This window comes from Bombina bombina, chromosome 8, assembly GCF_027579735.1.
Source record: "Bombina bombina isolate aBomBom1 chromosome 8, aBomBom1.pri, whole genome shotgun sequence".
Lineage (NCBI taxonomy): Eukaryota > Metazoa > Chordata > Amphibia > Anura > Bombinatoridae > Bombina > Bombina bombina.
In genome coordinates, this window is record NC_069506.1 from 167297462 (window position 1) to 167318112 (window position 20651).

General features: G+C 36.1%; 1 protein-coding gene across 1 annotated transcript; it reads right to left on the reverse strand.

The window, feature by feature from the left end:
• Nucleotides 1–349: 349 nt before the first annotated feature.
• KCNJ14 (potassium inwardly rectifying channel subfamily J member 14) lies at nucleotides 350–18441 on the reverse strand. The gene is made up of 2 exons (XM_053689934.1): nucleotides 17585–18441; nucleotides 350–1214 (listed from the first exon to the last, which is right to left on the reverse strand). The coding sequence occupies exons 1-2, from the start codon at nucleotides 18314–18316 to the stop codon at nucleotides 645–647; spliced, it is 1302 nt and encodes a 433-aa protein (XP_053545909.1). The 5' UTR covers nucleotides 18317–18441; the 3' UTR covers nucleotides 350–644.
• Nucleotides 18442–20651: the final 2210 nt, after the last annotated feature.

The following is a 20651-nucleotide window of genomic DNA, read 5'->3' on the forward strand; positions in this document are numbered from 1 at the left end:
CCATGTAGTATTAAGTTTGTAACTAACTGTTCTGTATTTTTTTTTTTAATCTGTATAACAATAATTTCCCAGAAAGTATTCCACTTTCAGTGCCTTTGGAAAATAAGTCTACACTTCACAGAAGTAATATACATTTCTTCCTAACTAGCCATACTAAGGGTTGTTTGCATGGAGTGACCATGTATGTTAATGTTTTGGCCATAGAGTAAATATGTTAACTCCTATGTTCAACGTTGGCTATGTACTAGACATACTTTATGAACAATAAACTCTTGGTAAATTTTTCACCAAATAGGTAAATAAGCAGCATGTGCTCAATACATGAAACATAATATAAAGCAATCTAGTGTCATAGAGAAAATGACTTTTATTCCATGCTCATTGTTCCTTTTCACACAGCTAGATGTTTAAAATAGTTGCCTGGAGAAGCTTTGTTTACATCTTTTACTCAGTGCTGTGAAGAACAAGGCATTCCCCTTTTACATGAATGTATTGTTTTTCTTGAAAACCTCTTCCAAGTATCATGACCTCTTTCGTCCTTGCCGTTGCCAGGGACGTTTTTTTTACCATATGCAGAAGGGTCTGCAAATTTTGGTTCATCTCACCTTGGTCAAGTTAGAATAATTAAAGACTTAACTGTCAATTCATGTTAATAATATCTCTTCCAGGGGATCAGCCACTCTAAGCATGTCTAGCTCATGTGAAGCCTCTAGAATGTGCAATTTAGTGTCCAAAAGAATAGGTGTCTCTTCATCACAGATGCAATTACGCGCTACTTCATTTTCATAGCAGAAAGAGCTGCGCGGCACTGGCGAGTATTTCCTTTCTGAAAGCTCTTTAGCGCTACATGTGGGTGTATTGGGTACATCATAGGTACGATGGAAGTGATAGTAATCCACTTCATAATGATTACGTTTCTCATAGAGAACTGGCTCAAATCTGCTGCCCCAAAAAATCTCGTGGGGAAGATAAGAACTACGGCATTGTGTTGTCATTGCTGTGGCTTCCACCATGCCTTCAAGAATGACTACTAACTCAAAGTTTGCTGCTTCTAAATCTGCTTTTCCAAACTCATATAAAGGACTCTCTTCATCAATCTCATGAACAATGGTTATTGGAGATACAAGAAAAATTCTGTCCGTGCCACTGTCAAATCCAACATTGATGTCTGTGTGATCCAGTGGGATGTACTCTCCTTCAGGAGTTACTCTAGGCTGGTAGAGAAAAATGAGGAGAACAAAACAGAAGAAATCATTACAAATATTGTATAGTTCACATAAAATATTACAGAAGACTATCTAATTGCCTAATATTTGCCCTCATCTAACTCCACACTAACATCATTCCTACGTTTGCAATCCCCACCTTGTGTTTCTCACCCTCCTACCCATTTAGATTGTAAGTTCCCACAGGAACAGGACTCCCAATTCCCCCTGTATTTGTTTGTTATATTTTGTCTGGTGCCTCATAATGTACTATCCTTTTATCTTTGTTACCCATGGACAGTGCTGCTGAATCTGTTGGTGCTTTATAAATAAAGAATAATAATAATGTATGTGTAGAAGATGTCTATATTAAAGGGACAGTCTAGTCCAAAATAAACTTTCATGATTCAGATAGAGAATGTAATTTTAAACAATTTTCCAATTTACTTTCATCACCAATTTTGCTTTGTTCTCTTGGTATTCTTAGTTGAAAGCTAAACCTAGGAGGTTCATATGCTAATTTCTAAGCCCTTGAAGGCCGCCTCTTCTCTCGAGCATTTTGACAATTTTCACCACTAGAGGGTGTTAGTTCATGTGTTTCATATAGATAACTGTGCTCATGCACGTGGAGTTCAGGTGAACCAGCTCTTAGTGACTAAAATGGATGTCTGTCAAAAAACTGAAATAAGGGGGCAGTTTGCAGAGGCTTAGATACAAGGTAATCACAGAGGTAAAAAGTGTATTTATAGAACTGTGTTGGTTGTACAAAACTAGGGAATGGGTAATAAAGGGATTATCTATCTTTTTAAACAATAAAAATTCTGGTGTAGACTGTCCCTTTAAGAAACATATTGGTATAAATTAAAGCTATTTAATGTGTTCTTGCCACAATTTTTTTTATAAGATTATCTATTTATTTTTTAAAATGTTTTACTAAAAATTTTTTCAGAACAAGATAGATAAAATTGGGGATAAGCAGTCAAATGTATATCTAAAACTAAGGTCACTTATAAATTAAAACTTACTACACAGGCAGTGACTGCACAACTGGGCTTAGAGGCACATTTAAAGGGACATTTAACACTAAATAAATGTGAGAGAGAATGATACATTTAAAGAAAAGATTAGTCTGTGAATAACATGCAGATGTATTTTTTTTTTTTAAATTTAAATTTCATTAGCTGATTAAATAGTGACACAATAAGTGTAAAGTTTGTGTCTAAAAAAAAAAAAAATAGGAGCTGCCATGTTGTAACTTATGTTACCTTCTCTGCTGTGTTCTGAACTTCCATTTCTAACAGGAACTGAAAAGCTCACAATTTCAAAATGGAATTACAGGAAAAGGGGACAAAATAAATCATGAAAGTATATTGCAGACTTCTTTTTAGATATGCGATTTTTCATTTTATGTTACCATTTCAAAGTGTTTAATGTTCCTTTTTAAGTTAGTTTCTGGTATAGAATAGTTTTAGCTTTAATGAATAAGATATTAGTGCTCTCTATAAAAAACTGCTTATGCAAGAAATGGGATTGAATTAATGGCACATAATTGTGTATCCGATTTTAAGAAACTTTCAAATATAAATCTTGTTTAAAAAACATATATATTATTTTTTTTGTTCCCTTCAAACTTACATATATTATGTTTTGTTCATACTCATTGGTGCAAATATGTAGGTGCTTATGCACAAATGAAGAGTTACTTATGATGCAAGATAAGTACATCAGTAGAAAGCACAAATTCCCAATCTCAGTTTAGAGTTTAGGGAACAGTAAACACCTAGATATTTTAATGTAAAATGTTTAGTTGTGTGTAGCAAAACAACTATCCAATATACTTTTATTATTAATTTTTTCCCCTTGTTCATGTGATTTAACAATTCATTGAACTAACTGACTGTGACCATCCTTATAGTCTGCAGACTAAAGCTTTTTCAAACATGGCAAATGGTGAGTGGAGTTTGGCTATTAACAAACTATTGCAGTAAAAGGAAGTTATTTTGTTTTAAAAATGTTTTTAGACTTGGCTGATATATTTTTCTATATCAAGACAACAGAAATGTCTCATAATCACAAGGTGTTTACTGTTCCTTTTTGAAGGGGAAAAAAGTGTAAACATTTTTTTTAAAGTAACATTTATTTTTAAAAGTTTCATAAAATGTCTGTCTATTCTATATCATAAGAGGGTTCATCTGCACTCTAACAAACAATGTACAAAACCCCTTCCTCAGACTAAAGAAAGAGTTTTGTACTCCAAAATGTCACCCATGAAATAAACCATAGTTTTTTGTTTGTGCTTATTGGTGGCTACATTTAGCCACCAATCAGCAAGCACTATCCAGGTTCTGAACCAAAAATGGACCGGCTCCTATACTTACATTCCTGTTTTTTCAAATAAAGATAACAAGAGAACAAAATAATTTTATAATACGAGTAAATTAGAACGTTGTTTAAAATTACCTGCTCTATCTGAATCATGAAATAAAAAAAAAATGTGGATTTTGTGTCCCTTTTTAATAGTGCTTATATACATGTATTATTATTATTATTATTATTATTATTATTATTATTATTATTACCGGTTATTTGTAGAGCGCCAACGGACTCCGCAGCATTTAAAATACTTCATGCTTAAATTTGTTTTAAAATATAGTTTGAAAAAATATAGTATGAACATCAAATCATAAGATAAAAGCATACATGTCAATATTTCAGTTAGTAAAAGGGATGGTAAATCCTAATATTTGTGAAACGCTAGGATTTACCATCGGAACAAATAAAGGGGACTTTCATCATGAAGTATAAAATACTTCATGCTGAAAGTTCCTTTATTTGTTTGAAGCGTTCGCTGCACTGGGCTGCTCAGGCAGCCCACCGGCAGAAAGCTATTTTGTGAGAGGTAACGTTTTCACCTCTTAGCCAATAGCCATGCGCTCCAACTGGCGCCAAGCCGGATAGACCGCATGGGTATTGGCTAAGAGGCACACAGCGTGGTGAATACTTCAAACAAATAAAGGAACTTTCAGCATGAAGTATTTTATACTTCATGAATGAATGTCCCATTTATTTGTTCCAATGCTAAATCCTAGTGTTTCATAAACACTAGGATTTACCATCCCGTTAATCATGAGTTTTTCTTGCTTGGACTGTACAGCTTGTATAGAATGTTGGAAACAATACTTCAGAGTAACCTTGACATTTTAAGATACTACTCAACATGTTTCACAAAGATAAGGTGGGTACTTAGTAACATCTATAAACTAGATGTCATTCTCACAGTCTGAGACATGCATACTATGTTACTATTATGCACATGTTAATTTCTGATTATATATATTTATATATATATATATATATATATATATATATATATATATATATATATATATATATATATATATATATATACTTGTAAATCCAGTGAGCAAAGAGATTTTTTTTATGCTAGGGTCTGTGTTGGGTTTAGTTATCAGTCTATAAGTTTCAAGATCCGGTGCAGGGATTCCCTGGTCATATGTTGTTGTGTATACTTATGGTTACTTCAGTGAACTTAATTGTCTAATAAAAGGGAAATTAAACCATTAAATACTGATCCTTTATTATTAGATTTTATGTGGGCAAATTTCATTCAGTGGGAATGTTACTCAACACATCTCATAGTACCTGCACTATAAGCATTTTTAAGTTAAAGGTACAGTCTAGTCAAAATTGAACTTTAATAATTAAAGGGACAGTTTACTCAAAACGTTCTTCCCTTTAATTTGTTCCCAAAGATCCACTTTACCTGCTGCAGTGTATTACATTGTTTACAAGTATTTCCTTTACCCTTATATTGGCATTTGAAATAGTTGATTTAGCCTGTGGTATCCCCACCTATTCAGAAAATGTCTGTCCTTAGGCTCAAGCTATGGATAAGCTGTATAAACACAACCACCAGAAGAAATTACACTCCCATTGGGTATAGACGATAAGGTACTAAAATGTTAATTTCTTTCATGTAATTGGCAAGAGTCCATGAGCTAGTGACATATGGGATATACAATCCTACCAGGAGGGGCAAAGTTTCCCAAACCTCAAAATGCCTATAAATACACCCCTCACCACACCCTCAATTCAGTTTTACAAACTTTGCCTCCTATGGAGGTGGTGAAGTAAGTTTGTGCTAAGATTTCTACGTTGATATGCGCTTCTCAGCATTGTTGAAGCCAGATTCCTCTCAGAGTACAGCGAATGTCAGAGGGATGTGAAGGGAGTATCACTTATTGAATACGATGATTTCCCTAATGGGGGTCTATTTCATAGGTTCTGTGTTATCGGTCGTAGAGATTCATCTCCTACCTCCCTTTTCAGATCGACGATATGCTCTCAATTTACCATTACCTCTACTAATAACTGTTTTAGTACTGGTTTGGCTATCTGCTATATGTGGATGGGTGTCTTTTGGTAAGTATGTTTTTATTTCTTAAGACACCTCAGCTATGGTTTGGCACTTTATGCATTTATATAAAGTTCTAAACATATGTATTGTACTTACATGAACCTGACTCATGGCAAATATATTTCCTTCTGCAGACTGTCAGTTTCATATTTGGGCAATATAAACATCTTTTAAATATGAAATTTATTTCTTACCTGGGGTTTAGTCTTTTTTTCAATTGACTACTTCTTACAAATTGCGGGCAGTATTAGGCCCGCGGGTGCGACAAATGCTAAACTTTATTGCGTCATTTTTGTCGCAAAATTTTTTTTGGGCGCGGAAAAGTACATCTATCACGCAAGTTCGTCGCTTCAGGCGTCATACTTGATGCCGAGACCTTTCACACTGTTGCGTCATTAGAGACGCGAGTGTGTCATTTCCGGTTATTTTTTTGGTGCCAAAAAAGTTTAGTTACGTTGTGCATCATACTTGGCGCCAAATCTTTTTATTATTTCAATACTCCATTGATGTTTGCCTCTTGCTTTTTTCTATCAGAGGGCTATGCTATTTGCATTTTTTCCCATTCCTGAAACTGTCATATAAGGAAATAGATAATTTTGCTTTATATGTTGTTTTTTATCTTACATTTTGCAAGATGTCTCAACATGATCCTGCCTCAGAAGCTTCTACTGGAACATTGCTGCCTGACATCGGTTCAACCAAAGCTAAGTGCATTTGTTGTAAAATTGTAGAAATTATCTCGCCGAATGTCATTTGTAATAGTTATCATGATAAACTTTTACATGCAGATAGTGTATCCATTAAATAATAGTACATTGCCAGTTGCAGTTCCTTCAACTTCTAATGTGCATGATAGAACCTGTAAATTTTAAAGAATTTTGTTTCTGATTCTATTCTGAAGGCTTTGTCTGCATTTCCACCTTCAAATAAACGTAAAAGGTCTTTTAAAACTTCTCATTTAGTTGATGAAATTTCAAATGACCAACAACATAATTTATCCTTTTCTGATGAGGATCTATCCGATTCAGAATATCCTTCCTCAGACATTGACACTAACAAATCTACTTATTTATTTAAAATTGAGTATTTGCGTTCTTTATTAAAAGAAGTGTTAATTACTTTGGATATTGAGGTAACCAGTCCTCTTGAAGTTCAGTCTAATAAACGTTTAAAGCTGTTTTAAACCTCCTGTTGTTTTTCCAGGGGTTTTTCCTATTCCTGAGGCTATTTCTCATATGATTTCTAAAGGAATGGAATAAGCCAGGTACTTCTTTTATTCCTTCTTCAAGTTTTAAAAATTGTATCCTTTACCAGCAAAATCTATAGAGTTTTGGGAAAAGATCCCCAAAGTTGATGGGGCTATTTCTACTCTTTCTAAACGTACCACTATTCCTATGGAAGATAGTACTTCCTTTAAGGATCCTTTAGATAGGAAGCTTGAATCTTATCTAAGGAAGGCCTATTTATATTCAGGTCATCTTCTTAGACCTGCAATTTCTTTGGCTGATGTTGCGGCTGCATCAACTTTCTGGTTGGAGAATTTAGCGCAACAGGAATTGGATTCTGACTTATCTAGCATTTTTTGCTTCTGCAATATGCTAATCATTTTATTTATGATGCTATTTTTGATATTATCAAAATTGATGTTAGATCCATGTCTTTAGCTATTTTCGCTAGAAGAGCTTTGTGGCTTAAATCCTTGAATGCTGATATGACATCTAATTCTAGATTACTATCTCTTTCTTTCCAAGGTAATAATTTATTTGGGTCCCAGATGGATTCTATTATTTCAACTGTCACTGGGGGAAAGGGAGTTTTTCTGCCTCAGGATAAAAAACCTAAGGGTAAATCTAAGGCTTCTAACTGTTTTCGTTCCTTTCGTCAGAATAAGGAACAAAAATTCAATCCTTCCCCCAAGGAATCTGCCTCCAATTGGAAGCCTTCCTCAAATTGGAATAAATCCAAGCCTTTTAGGAAACCAGAGTCAGCCCCTAAGTCCGCATGAAGGTGCGGCCCTCATTCCAGCTCAGCTGGTAGTGGGCAGATTAAGGTTTTTCAAGGTTATTTGGATAAAATCTGTTAAAAATCAATGGATTCAGAGCATTGTCTCTCAAGGGTATCGAATAGGATTCAGAGTAAGACTTTTTTTCTCTCACGTATCCCAGTAAATCCAGTAAAAGCTCAGGCTTTCATGAAGTGTGTTTCAGACCTGGAGTCTTCAGGGGTAATCATGCCAGTTCCTCTTCTGGAACATGGTTTGGGGTTTTATTCAAATCTATTCATTGTCCCAAAGAAGGAAAATTTATTCAGACCAGTTCTGGATCTGAAAATTTTGAATTGTTATGTAAGAGTACCGACTTTCAAGATACTGACTATAAGGACTATTCTGCCTTTTGTTCAGCAAGGACATTATATGTCCACAATAGACTTGCAGGATGCATACCTTCATATTCCGATTCATCCAGAACATTATCAGTTTCTGAGATTCTTTTTACCAATTTGTTGCTCTTCCATTTAGCCTAGCAACAGCTCCAAGAATCTTTTCAAAGGTCATGGGTGCCCTACTCTCTGTAATCAGAGAACAGGGTATTGCGGTGTTTCCTTATTTGGACGATATCTTGGTACTAGCTCAGTCTTTACGTTCTGCAGAATCTCACACGAATCAACTAGTGTTGTTTCTTCGGAAACATGGTTGGAGGATCAATTTACCAAAGAGTTTCTTGATTCCTCAGACAAGGGTCACCTTTTTAAACTTCCAGAGAGATTCAGTGTCTCTAACAGACAAGAGACCATCGTTTAGTTCAAGGGGCTTCTTTTGTTCGGCCAACCTGGACTGTGATCACAACAGATGCGAGTCTCTCAGGTTGGGGAGCTGTTTGGGGATCTCTGACAGCACAAGGGGTTTGGAAATCTCAAGAGGCGAGATTACCAATAAATATTTTTGATCTCCGTGCAATTCTCAGAGCTCTTCAGTTTTGGCCTCTGTTAAAGAGAGAACCGTTCATTGTTTTCAGACAGACAATATCACAACAGTGGCATATGTCAATCATCAGGGTGGGACTTACAGTCTCCAAGCTATGAAAGAAGTATCTTGAATACTTGGCGGAATCCAGCTCCTGTCTAATCTCTGCGGTGCATATCCCAGGTGTAGACAATTGGGAAGCGGATTATCTCAGCCGCCAGACTTTACATCCAGGGGAGTGGTCTCTCCATCCAGATGTGTTTTCTCAGATTGTTCAGATGTGGGGTCTTCCAGAGATAGATCTCATGGCTTCTCATCTAAACAAGAAACTTCCCAGATACCTGTCCAGGGATGTTCAGGCGGAAGCAGTGGATGCACTGACACTTCCTTGGTGTTATCATCCTGCTTACATCTTCCCGCCTCTAGTTCTCCTTCCAAGAGTGATCTCCAAAATCATCATGGAACAGTCTTTTGTGTTGCTGGTGGCTCCAGCATGACCACACAGGTTTTGGTATGCAGATCTGGTTCAGATATCCAGTTGCCCGCCTTGGCCACTTCCGTTAAGACCGGACCTACTATCTCAAGGTCCATTTTTCCATCAGGATCTCAAATCATTAAATTTGAAGGTATGGAAATTGAACGCTTAGTTCTAAGTCATAGAGGTTTCTCTGACTCAGTGATTAATACTATGTTGCAAGCTCGTAAATCTGTCTCTAGAAAGATTTATTATAGAGTTTGGAAGACTTACATTTCATGGGGTTCTTCTCATAAATTCTCCTGGCATTCTTTTAGAATTCCTAGAATTTTACAGTTCCTTCAGGATGGTTTGGATAACGGTTTGTTTGCAAGTTCCTTGAAAGGACAAATCTCCGCTCTTTCTGTTTTTATTTCACAGAAAGATTGCTATAGTTCCTGATATTTATTGTTTTGTACAGGCTTTAGTTTATATTAAGCCTGTCATTAAATCAATTTCTCCTCCTTGGAGTCTTAATTTGGTTCTAAAGGCTTTACAGGCTCCTCCATTTGAGCCTATGCATTCTTTGGACATTAAACTACTTTCTTGGAAAGTGTTGTTCCTTTTGGCAATCTCTTCTGCTAGAAGAGTTTCTGAGCTATCTGCTTATTCTTGTGAGTCTCCTTTTCTGATTTTTCATCAGGATAAGGCAGTTTTTCTGACTTCTTTTCAATTTTTACCTAAGGTTGTGAATTCTAACAACATTAATAGAGAAATTGTTGTCCCTTCCTTGTGTCCTAATCCTAAGAATTCTTTGGAGAGATCCTTACATTCTTTGGATGTGGTAAAAGCTTTGAAATATTATGTGGAAGCTACAAAAGATTTCAGGAAGACTTCCAGTCTATTTGTTTTATTTTCTGGTCCTAGGAAAGGTCAGAAGGCTTCTGCTAATTACTTGGCTTCTTGGTTGAAACTTTTGATTCATCAAGCTTATTTGGAGTCTGGTCAGGCCCCGCTTCAAAGAATTACAGCTCATTCTACTAGATTCGTTTTCACTTCGTGGGCCTTTAAGAATGGAGCTTCAGTTGATCAGATTTGCAAAGCGGCGACTCGGTCCTCTTTGCATACATTTACTAAATTCTACCATTTTGATGTATTTGCTTCTTCGGAAGCAGTTTTTGGTAGAAAAGTTCTTCAGGCAGCTGTTTCAGTTTGATTCTTCTGCTTTTGATTTAAGTTTTTTTTTCTTTCAAAAATGAAAATAAACTTATTTTTTTGGGTTGTGGATTAATTTTTCAGCGAAATATGGCTGTTTTTATTTTTATTCCCTCCCTCTCTAGTGACTCTTGAGTGGAAGACTCCACATCTTGGGTATTGATATCCCATATGTCACTAGCTCATGGACTCTTGCCAATTACATGAAAGAAAACATAATTTATGTAAGAACTTACCTGATAAATTCATTTCTTTCATATTGGCAAGAGTCCATGAGGCCCACCCTTTTTATGGTGGTTATGATTTTTTGTATAAAGCACAATTATTTCCAAATTTCCTTTGATGCTTTCTACTCCTTTCTTTATCATCCCACTGCTGGGCTATTCGTTAAACTGAATTGTGGGTGTGGTGAGGGGTGTATTTATAGGCATTTTGTGGTTTGGGAAACTTTGCCCCTCCTGGTAGGATTGTATATCCCATATGTCACTAGCTCATGGACTCTTGCCAATATGAAAGAAATGAATTTATTAGGTATGTTCTTACATAAATTATGTTTTTCCATTGTTCTCTCCAAGTAATGGTCTTTGGTTTATGGACAGATATAAGATAAAGAAGCATATATATGTACACAATGTGGTAAACTAATGAGATCTGATTATACCTACAAGTTAAACCCATTTTATTAGGTTGTGGCTTCAAAACACAAAATCAGCTATTTAATATGCACAAATAAACCTTAAACAACTAATTTTTATACATATTATACTCTGCAGCTGGTAAAAAAAAGTAATTGAAAACACATTAAGGGAAAACAATTTTACAGTATACTGTGCCTTTAAGATAGGGTATGTAATTTTAAACAACTTTCCAATTTAATTTTATCATCAAATTTGCTTTGCTCTCTATGTATTCTTTGTAGAAAGCTAAACCTAGGCTGCCTCTTTTGCTAAGTTTTAAGCTGTTGAACCACCTCTTATCTCATTGCATTTGAGTTAGTTCATGTGTCTATAAGAGTAGGGGGCGCCCTAAATTACAATTGTAACAATGGTAAGGAGTAATACTATAAGGTATAATAATCTAGTATACAATTTTCTAGCAATCAGAACAGAATAATCAAATGTCAAATACAATAAAGGAAAAAAAAAAAAAAAAAAAAAAAAAAAAAAATTAATAAATAAAGATTTATAATGCCACAACAAATCGTGTGACACTCTATTCAACAAGTGAGCGACACTTGATATTAATTGTAACAGTTCAGGTTACTTAGTAGAAAGTCACTGTGTGGAGAACAGATATTATAGAGGCAGCAATCTGTAAAGAATCCGGCCGGGATCCCAAGAAGATGATCTACAAAACATAAAAAAGACAGATGCGCCACATGGCCCAATATTGTATGTTCAGCGGGGTAGATATATTCTAGTGGTGTCAATATTAACTCACAATCTAGGGAGCACTTCAGTTAGTGCAGCAGGAGCAGTCTGGGATCAATCACAGTCACCCAGCAGACCGACCTCTAGGGCAAAATAGTATGGTTCTGTAGTGGAGATACAAGCAAAAACAAAAGTGCCTATATGGCCTAGTACTGTTTGAACCAGAGGATGGTGTTCTGTGTATTTGAAAATATACTCACAATTTGTATAGCATCTTTATTGATGCTAATCAGGCAGGAAGGGATCAATGCAGTCACCCAACAGACTATGGCAGGTTTTTACAGCAGGCAGAGCCGCAGAGCTCTCAAGAATCAGGTTAGGTCCAAATGATACACAATAGCAAGTGTTTAAATAATAAGTTGGTACTTTACTAGATAAAACCAATAAAAACAAGCGACGCGTTTCTCAGTCTCAGACTGTTTCCTCAGGCTTAATAAAATAGTTTACAAACACTTGCTTTATATACCTAACCAAACTAATTACCACAATTGACACCACTTGTTGTGGGTGTGGTCTATGACATCATTAGTATCCTAGCTGCAGAGATATTTTGACAACAACAATGTCTACATATACCCAATTTGTATGTTCTAAATCACACAATATAAATATACATTGTAACATACAATGCATAAATTCATCACAGATGGTTTATACAATACAAATATATATAAAAACAATTTGCATGTTTTTTTGTGAAGCAGACCAAAAACAATTGTAACTTGTGATGGATGAATTAGTCATAAATCAAAATTCATTATATACAATGTATAAGCTAAACATATATAGATTAAACACTTTAGTTATTTCTACACAGTTCCTTATTTTATTATTTCTAACGGATCATTCTCAAACGGCATTGCCCCATTGTGATCCCTAGTAGAGAAGTAATACACTTTGTGTTAATAGTACTCAAACAGGCATTGGTATTAAGGCCATTGATTTATCTTAATCTAAATTACAGATGCAATAACATTACCCTTTTGTGATGAGGAATATTCCTACTAGGGAGTGAATCGAGATAAACCAAGCTTGTACATTAATTTCAAAGCTAGATCACTTACTTTATTCAAACCGCCAGTTTGACTTTCTAACTGGCGTGCATGTGAAGCTAGTGCGCATGTCTGTAGCGTTACCATAGGTACCCGGAGACCTATTCGGCTCCACGCTAAGCGCAAGTGAATGTGATTACGTGATAGGATAATGTAATCCTATGAGTGAGAGTAGCTATTGGCTGGGTTCCATCTATGGGCGTTGGTTATACCAATCGCTCTGAGCATTGTCAACATTAGCGCTAAAAATATTCTACCTATAATTAATGATCACAATATTGTCATGTTGATGATTATTGTTATTTGCTATTATATCATACACGAAATGTGTTATATAGAATTAAGGTGTATATATATTTTGTATTACTAGATAAAGTGATAACATAGTAGTAGACATGATATGTGGGGATTATATGTCGGCGTTTCTTAATGCAGTCAGCGCATGCGTGTGCGTTCGTCTATAGGTCATTACATAGCGAGAGCGCATGCGTATGAAAGAATAGGCACATTGGGTCTAGCCAATGAAAGAGAGTAGAGCCTTGGGCCAATCAAATGGTGGTTTCCCATCATGTGATGTGCCCGATTTCGTCACTAGAATATATGTTATAGATCGGAGCCGCGGGTAGCAGGTACAATCCATAACATTAGAGACGGAACTGTTAAAGACAGTCTGCTAGATAATAATTAATAATAAAGTCAGTGCGTTCATGTAGGGCTAGATGTACAGGTCAAAGAAGTATAATCCTTGATAATAAGCGACTACTATATTTATCGAGTCACTGATCCCATAACAAGCTCATAATAAGCACCATTCAGCAATATTATAACCAATCAAATTAATAAATAACTGTTGTATATCGGTAGGGAACAGAGTCTGTGAAAAGGTGTAAAATATTATTAATATAAATATTAGAGAGCGACACACGCTCACTGTAGGCTACAAATTATTGGGCATAATAAAGTGTTAAATTAGCGTGTTTGTTCCTAACCATCAAACTCCATGTAGACAATAATGGCAGTTTAGTTCATAAAATTCAGATTGCTATTAAACTATGGTGGACGTGAGTGAAGTGAAGAGTGTAATATATGTTTTTAACAAGTAAATATTATAATTGAACTGACCCTGCCGTTTGAGAATGATCCGTTAGAAATAATAAAATAAGGAACTGTGTAGAAATAACTAAAGTGTTTAATCTATATATGTTTAGCTTATACATTGTATATAATGAATTTTGATTTATGACTAATTCATCCATCACAAGTTACAATTGTTTTTGGTCTGCTTCACAAAAAAACATGCAAATTGTTTTTATATATATTTGTATTGTATAAACCATCTGTGATGAATTTATGCATTGTATGTTACAATGTATATTTATATTGTGTGATTTAGAACATACAAATTGGGTATATGTAGACATTGTTGTTGTCAAAATATCTCTGCAGCTAGGATACTAATGATGTCATAGACCACACCCACAACAAGTGGTGTCAATTGTGGTAATTAGTTTGGTTAGGTATATAAAGCAAGTGTTTGTAAACTATTTTATTAAGCCTGAGGAAACAGTCTGAGACTGAGAAACGCGTCGCTTGTTTTTATTGGTTTTATCTAGTAAAGTACCAACTTATTATTTAAACACTTGCTATTGTGTATCATTTGGACCTAACCTGATTCTTGAGAGCTCTGCGGCTCTGCCTGCTGTAAAAACCTGCCATAGTCTGTTGGGTGACTGCATTGATCCCTTCCTGCCTGATTAGCATCAATAAAGATGCTATACAAATTGTGAGTATATTTTCAAATACACAGAACACCATCCTCTGGTTCAAACAGTACTAGGCCATATAGGCACTTTTGTTTTTGCTTGTATCTCCACTACAGAACCATACTATTTTGCCCTAGAGGTCGGTCTGCTGGGTGACTGTGATTGATCCCAGACTGCTCCTGCTGCACTAACTGAAGTGCTCCCTAGATTGTGAGTTAATATTGACACCACTAGAATATATCTACCCCGCTGAACATACAATATTGGGCCATGTGGCGCATCTGTCTTTTTTAGTTCATGTGTGTCATATAGATAATGTAAAATAAAGGGGAGAGAAAGGTGCGCTAGGCCAAATCGATAACCAAACACCCCCTTAAAAAGACAAATATCCCTACAGTTGTCTAAAATAAGAGAGAAAATATACAGGTAATAAGGGAGGCGCTAAGAAAAGCCAAAGGTATCAAGCACTTAAAATTTAATAAAAACACATAAGCATACAATAACATATGTATAGGGGACGTCTCCCCAAAACGAAATACTAATAAATAAAAACTAAAATACTAAAAGATGCAATTGATAAAACTTCCACAGATTTAAAACCATATAATTTGTATAGAGCAGTCCCAATCAGTTCGTTTTAGTAGGGTCAGATAGAAATGTCTTTACTCCATATAAAATGTAACTGAGTCTGTGGTCAGCGTCTCACTAGTCAAATACCACCAAGCTGCCAAATTGATAGAGCAATAGCTGCCAAACAGCGTAAGCGGATAATAATATACTTGCAATTCCAAAGTTCTCTTACTGTGTAAGATATCACTTTAGCAGAACATTCAGCCGTGTACTTTACCAGATCCTTATCCGTGAAGTAGATGTCTTTTCCCCTCGCCCGGTATTCACCTCGAGCGGGGCCGACTGAAACTTTCCGGCGTCTGATGTCACTGAAAGATGTTCCAGTTAGGAGAAGAAGCCGATTCCTGCGCTTACTTCTATGACCTGTAGTCACGGTCCTCTCAGATGAGCCCTGCACTTAGTGCTTATAGCACGCAAGGGATTGGATACTGGGCAAAGTGAAGGATATCCCAGAAATGCTGCCAAACACAAGTCCTACAGATGATTTACTCCCATTTAGGAGAAGATAGTTCCAAAATGTATAACCCGGGTTATTAAGTAGGAATCAAAAGATATGTAGATTGTTGTCACAGAAATAAAAACAACAACACTGCCAACACATACGACGCGTTTCGCCCTCCTATGGGCTTTATCAAGATAGTGGTGGCAAGTGTGAATGACCTTATTTAAAGGGGTATCATTCAGTCTGATTGGTGGTGATTTCAATTAGCAGATTTGCTTTAAGGTGGTATTTGACTTTCAGTAGCAACTTCTTTTTAAGGTGGTATTTTTCTCTTCTGACCTTTTAAATGAAATCACACAATCTTGCTACTAAAGGGACCTCGCAGTTGTACCAGAAAAAGGACCGCAATAGAATAATAAATAGAATATTCATAAATATTTAACGGAGAATCTATATGTGATTAATAAGAGATATATAACAAATTTTATTTCATATATCACTACAAATTGGCTCAAAGGCTTCCTAATAAAAAAAAAAAAAAAAAAGGAAGCCTTTGAGCCAATTTGTAGTGATATATGAAATAAAATTTGTTATATATCTCTTATTAATCACATATAGATTCTCCGTTAAATATTTATGAATATTCTATTTATTATTCTATTGCGGTCCTTTTTCTGGTACAACTGCGAGGTCCCTTTAGTAGCAAGATTGTGTGATTTCATTTAAAAGGTCAGAAGAGAAAAATACCACCTTAAAAAGAAGTTGCTACTGAAAGTCAAATACCACCTTAAAGCAAATCTGCTAATTGAAATCACCACCAATCAGACTGAATGATACCCCTTTAAATAAGGTCATTCACACTTGCCACCACTATCTTGATAAAGCCCATAGGAGGGCGAAACGCGTCGTATGTGTTGGCAGTGTTGTTGTTTTTATTTCTGTGACAACAATCTACATATCTTTTGATTCCTACTTAATAACCCGGGTTATACATTTTGGAACTATCTTCTCCTAAATGGGAGTAAATCATCTGTAGGACTTGTGTTTGGCAGCATTTCTGGGATATCCTTCACTTTGCCCAGTATCCAATCCCTTGCGTGCTATAAGCACTAAGTGCAGGGCTCATCTGAGAGGACCGTGACTACAGGTCATAGAAGTAAGCGCAGGAATCGGCTTCTTCTCCTAACCGGAACATCTTTCAGTGACATCAGACGCCGGAAAGTTTCAGTCGGCCCCGCTCGAGGTGAATACCGGGCGAGGGGAAAAGACATCTACTTCACGGATAAGGATCTGGTAAAGTACACGGCTGAATGTTCTGCTAAAGTGATATCTTACACAGTAAGAGAACTTTGGAATTGCAAGTATATTATTATCCGCTTACGCTGTTTGGCAGCTATTGCTCTATCAATTTGGCAGCTTGGTGGTATTTGACTAGTGAGACGCTGACCACAGACTCAGTTACATTTTATATGGAGTAAAGACATTTCTATCTGACCCTACTAAAACGAACTGATTGGGACTGCTCTATACAAATTATATGGTTTTAAATCTGTGGAAGTTTTATCAATTGCATCTTTTAGTATTTTAGTTTTTATTTATTAGTATTTCGTTTTGGGGAGACGTCCCCTATACATATGTTATTGTATGCTTATGTGTTTTTATTAAATTTTAAGTGCTTGATACCTTTGGCTTTTCTTAGCGCCTCCCTTATTACCTGTATATTTTCTGTCATATAGATAACATTGTGCTCACTCCCGTGGAGTTATTTAAGAGTCAGCTCCGAGTGGCTATAATGCATAACTGTCACAAAGGTAAAATGTGTATTACTATAACAGTGTTAGTTATGCAAAACTGGGAAATGGGTAATAAAGGGATTAGCTATCTTTTTAAACAATAACAATTCTGGAGTAGACTGTCCCTTTAACTGTAGGTAATTATACTGATTAATACACATTAGCGGAACCTTTACTTAATGTTTGTTGTGTTTCTTTACCTGCAAAAGCTGAGCTCGAACGTGTGCCTCCACTAAATGGCTCTTTCTAAGGTTTGCAACTCTCCACATGAGGCACAGCTTTCCATCTCTTAGTGCAATTACAGCATTTTCAGTAAAAACAAGAGTTTCATTCCTCTTTTTTGGCTTGGCTATTTTTGCCATGATGGCTCCAATTATGAACGCATCAATGATGCATCCCACAATGCACTGCAATACCACAGTCAATATTGCTAATGGGCATTCCTCTGTAACACTTCGGAATCCATAGCCAATGGAGGTCTGAGTTTCTAAGGAAAACAGGAAGGCGGCCATAAAACTGGTTACTTGCAAAAAGCATGCAGGACTAGTGGCGTCCTCGGAGCCTGTTTCAGGTGGTGGAGCCAGGTCACCATGTAAAGAAGCAATAAGCCAGAAAGTGAAACCAAAAATTAGCCAAGAGACCACAAAAGTTAATGAGAAAATAAGAAACATCCATCTCCATCGTATGTCCACACATGTAGTGAAAAGATCAGTCAAGTAACGTTGGCTCTTCTCACTGAGATTGATAAATTCCACATTGCAGTGGCCATCTTTTTGAACAAATCGGCTCCGCTGACGAATGGGTTTTGTATGAACTTTGCCATTTTTGTATGTTGTTGGCTTCATGCTCTGTGTCAACTCTGATTCTTCCTCCTCACGAAGCGGATCAGGTACCTCTGTACTAAAGCGACGGATGGCACGTGCAACCCCCATGGCCAGAGTGCCTCGGGGGAGTATAGTTGTGCTACCCAGCGTGATGTTTATAGGAAGTGCTAATGATGAGAAATTTGGTTTTCTAGAGTTTTAGAAGGCACTAGAACATCATTATCTGTTTCCGACCATTCCTGTAAGAGAAGGGAAAAAAGTATAGTATAACCAAATCTACTAAACATTATTTTATTAATATTCTTTTTTTCGAGATACCTGTGTAATGAAATCATATTATGAAAATCACCAAATCTTTTTACAATATACAGACATTAATGAACTTAATATTATATACTGTGTGTGTGTGTGTATATGTATGTGTATATATTTATATATATATATATATATATATATATATATATATATATATATATATATATATATATAATTTATTTATTAAATGGATTTCAGAACCCAGATTTGCTAGCACATATTTAGAAAACAAAAATAATAAAGATATTAACCCCCTCATGCCAATGTAAAAGTTGGCTTGAAAAAGGAAATCATGAGATCGTCGATGCATGCAATCACTTGATTTTAAAGCCGGGATCGGATCATGGGGAACTGCCTACACTGCTAGGCACGCCCCCAGTCCGATTCCTGCTTTCATCAAAGTGGGAGGCTGCAGGATGCCATGTAAGGTAGGACGTTCCATGAAGTCCTAACGTTAAAGCCCAGCGCTATTGGTACAGCATAGAACGTCCTAACGGATTTGCATAATCAACAAATGCATAATAAAAAGATGAAAACATAACAGCTAGAAACAGACAAACAAGGAGCGCAAAGGGAGAAAAGAAAATATCATGGTGCAGTATATCCAATAAAATTTGATTTATTACATAAAGAAAAAAAAAAGGACAATCAAACTCACAAATGTGACCTCAATCAGTATGAGGTATAGTATAGGCGTTAGTGTAGGGTCTCCTACTACACACAAAGGCACTCTTAGTGTCCCACGGTGCAGATGTGTCTGTGACACCAGACCACAACTGTCTATTGGGGGATAGTCTAAAGGCAAATCCACGCTCCAATAGTAGGTCCCTTCCTTTTCTTCCCCTGAATGGCACGTCCATGTAGCCGGCAACGGATCTGAACCAAGACAGGGAGTACTGACGTCACAGTCCGTCTCAGTGAGCGTGGCCGTATGCGTTTCACGGGATGCGTTTCACGGGACTCCTCCCGCTTCGTCTGATGAAGCGGGAGGAGTCCGGTGAAATGAGTAAGGCCACGCCCACTGAGATGCACTGTGACATCAGTACTCCCTGTCTTGGTTCAGATCCGTTGCCGGCTACACGGACCGCGCCATTCAGGGGAAGAAGAGGAAGGGACCAACTATTGGAGTGGTGGATTTTCCTACAATACACAGTTGTGGTCTGGTGTCAGACACATCTGCACCGTGGGACACTAAGAGTGCCTTTGTGTGTAGTAGGAGACCCTACACTAACTCCTATACTATACCTCATACTGATTGAGGTCACACTTGTGAGTTTGATTGTCCCTTTTTTTTTTTTTTTTATGCAATAATCAAATTTTATTGGATATACTGCACCATGATATTTTCTTTTCTCCCTTTGCGCTCCTTGTTTGTCTGTTTCTAGCTGTTATGTTTTCATCCTTTCACTGATATCACACCAGTGATTAAGAACGGAGCTGCATATCAAGGAATACTATTTCAAGGTTTCTGGAGGAATTAGGACTGTGTCTTCTATAAAGTAGGATTATTTGCACATGAACTTTTTTATGTACATGAATTTTATATGAACTATTATGAACTTTTTTATATACATTTTTTTTATATGTGCTGGTAATATTTACTTTAACTGTTTTCTGTACAGGATTTCCTATGAATTTTCATATATTTATAGTATTCTTTTTGATTTTTTAAGTTTGATTTAGTCTGTGTTTGGAAATCATAGAGTACCTGGCGCTTCTAATACTTTTTTTTGTTTGTTTGCATAATAAAAAGACTATACAATAGCACTGAATTACAAATAAACAGGTGATTTGTTTCTGACAAATGTTAAAATTTTGTTTTCATTTTCTGCCTCCTTGTATCATATAAAACTTTTGCACACACTCAGTGTGATCTTTTGGCTTAAAAACTGTACATATAAAAAGACAACACAATTTGATAGAGGCAGAATTTTTTTTTTTTTTTAAATTGCATGCTCTATCAAAATCATGAAAGTTTCATTTTGACTTTAATGTCCCTTTAACATTTATATTAAGCATATAAAATCATTATTTAAACATGTCAAAAATATTATTTGAATGACAGAGGTATTTAACAGGATGCACAATACTAGTCTGTAGAACAGAAGCTTGTTGGCTGATAAAACTC

What these genes read in the sequence shown, in the direction of transcription:
- KCNJ14 (XM_053689934.1), bottom strand. Translation starts at nt 18,316, where the DNA reads ATGGGGGTTGCACGTGCCATCCGTCGCTTTAGTACAGAGGTACCTGAT. An exon ending in TTCGAGCTCAGCTTTTGCAG is followed by an intron (nt 1,215 to 17,584) that starts GTAAAGAAACAC and finishes TTTCTCTACCAG; the next exon opens with CCTAGAGTAACTCCTGAAGG.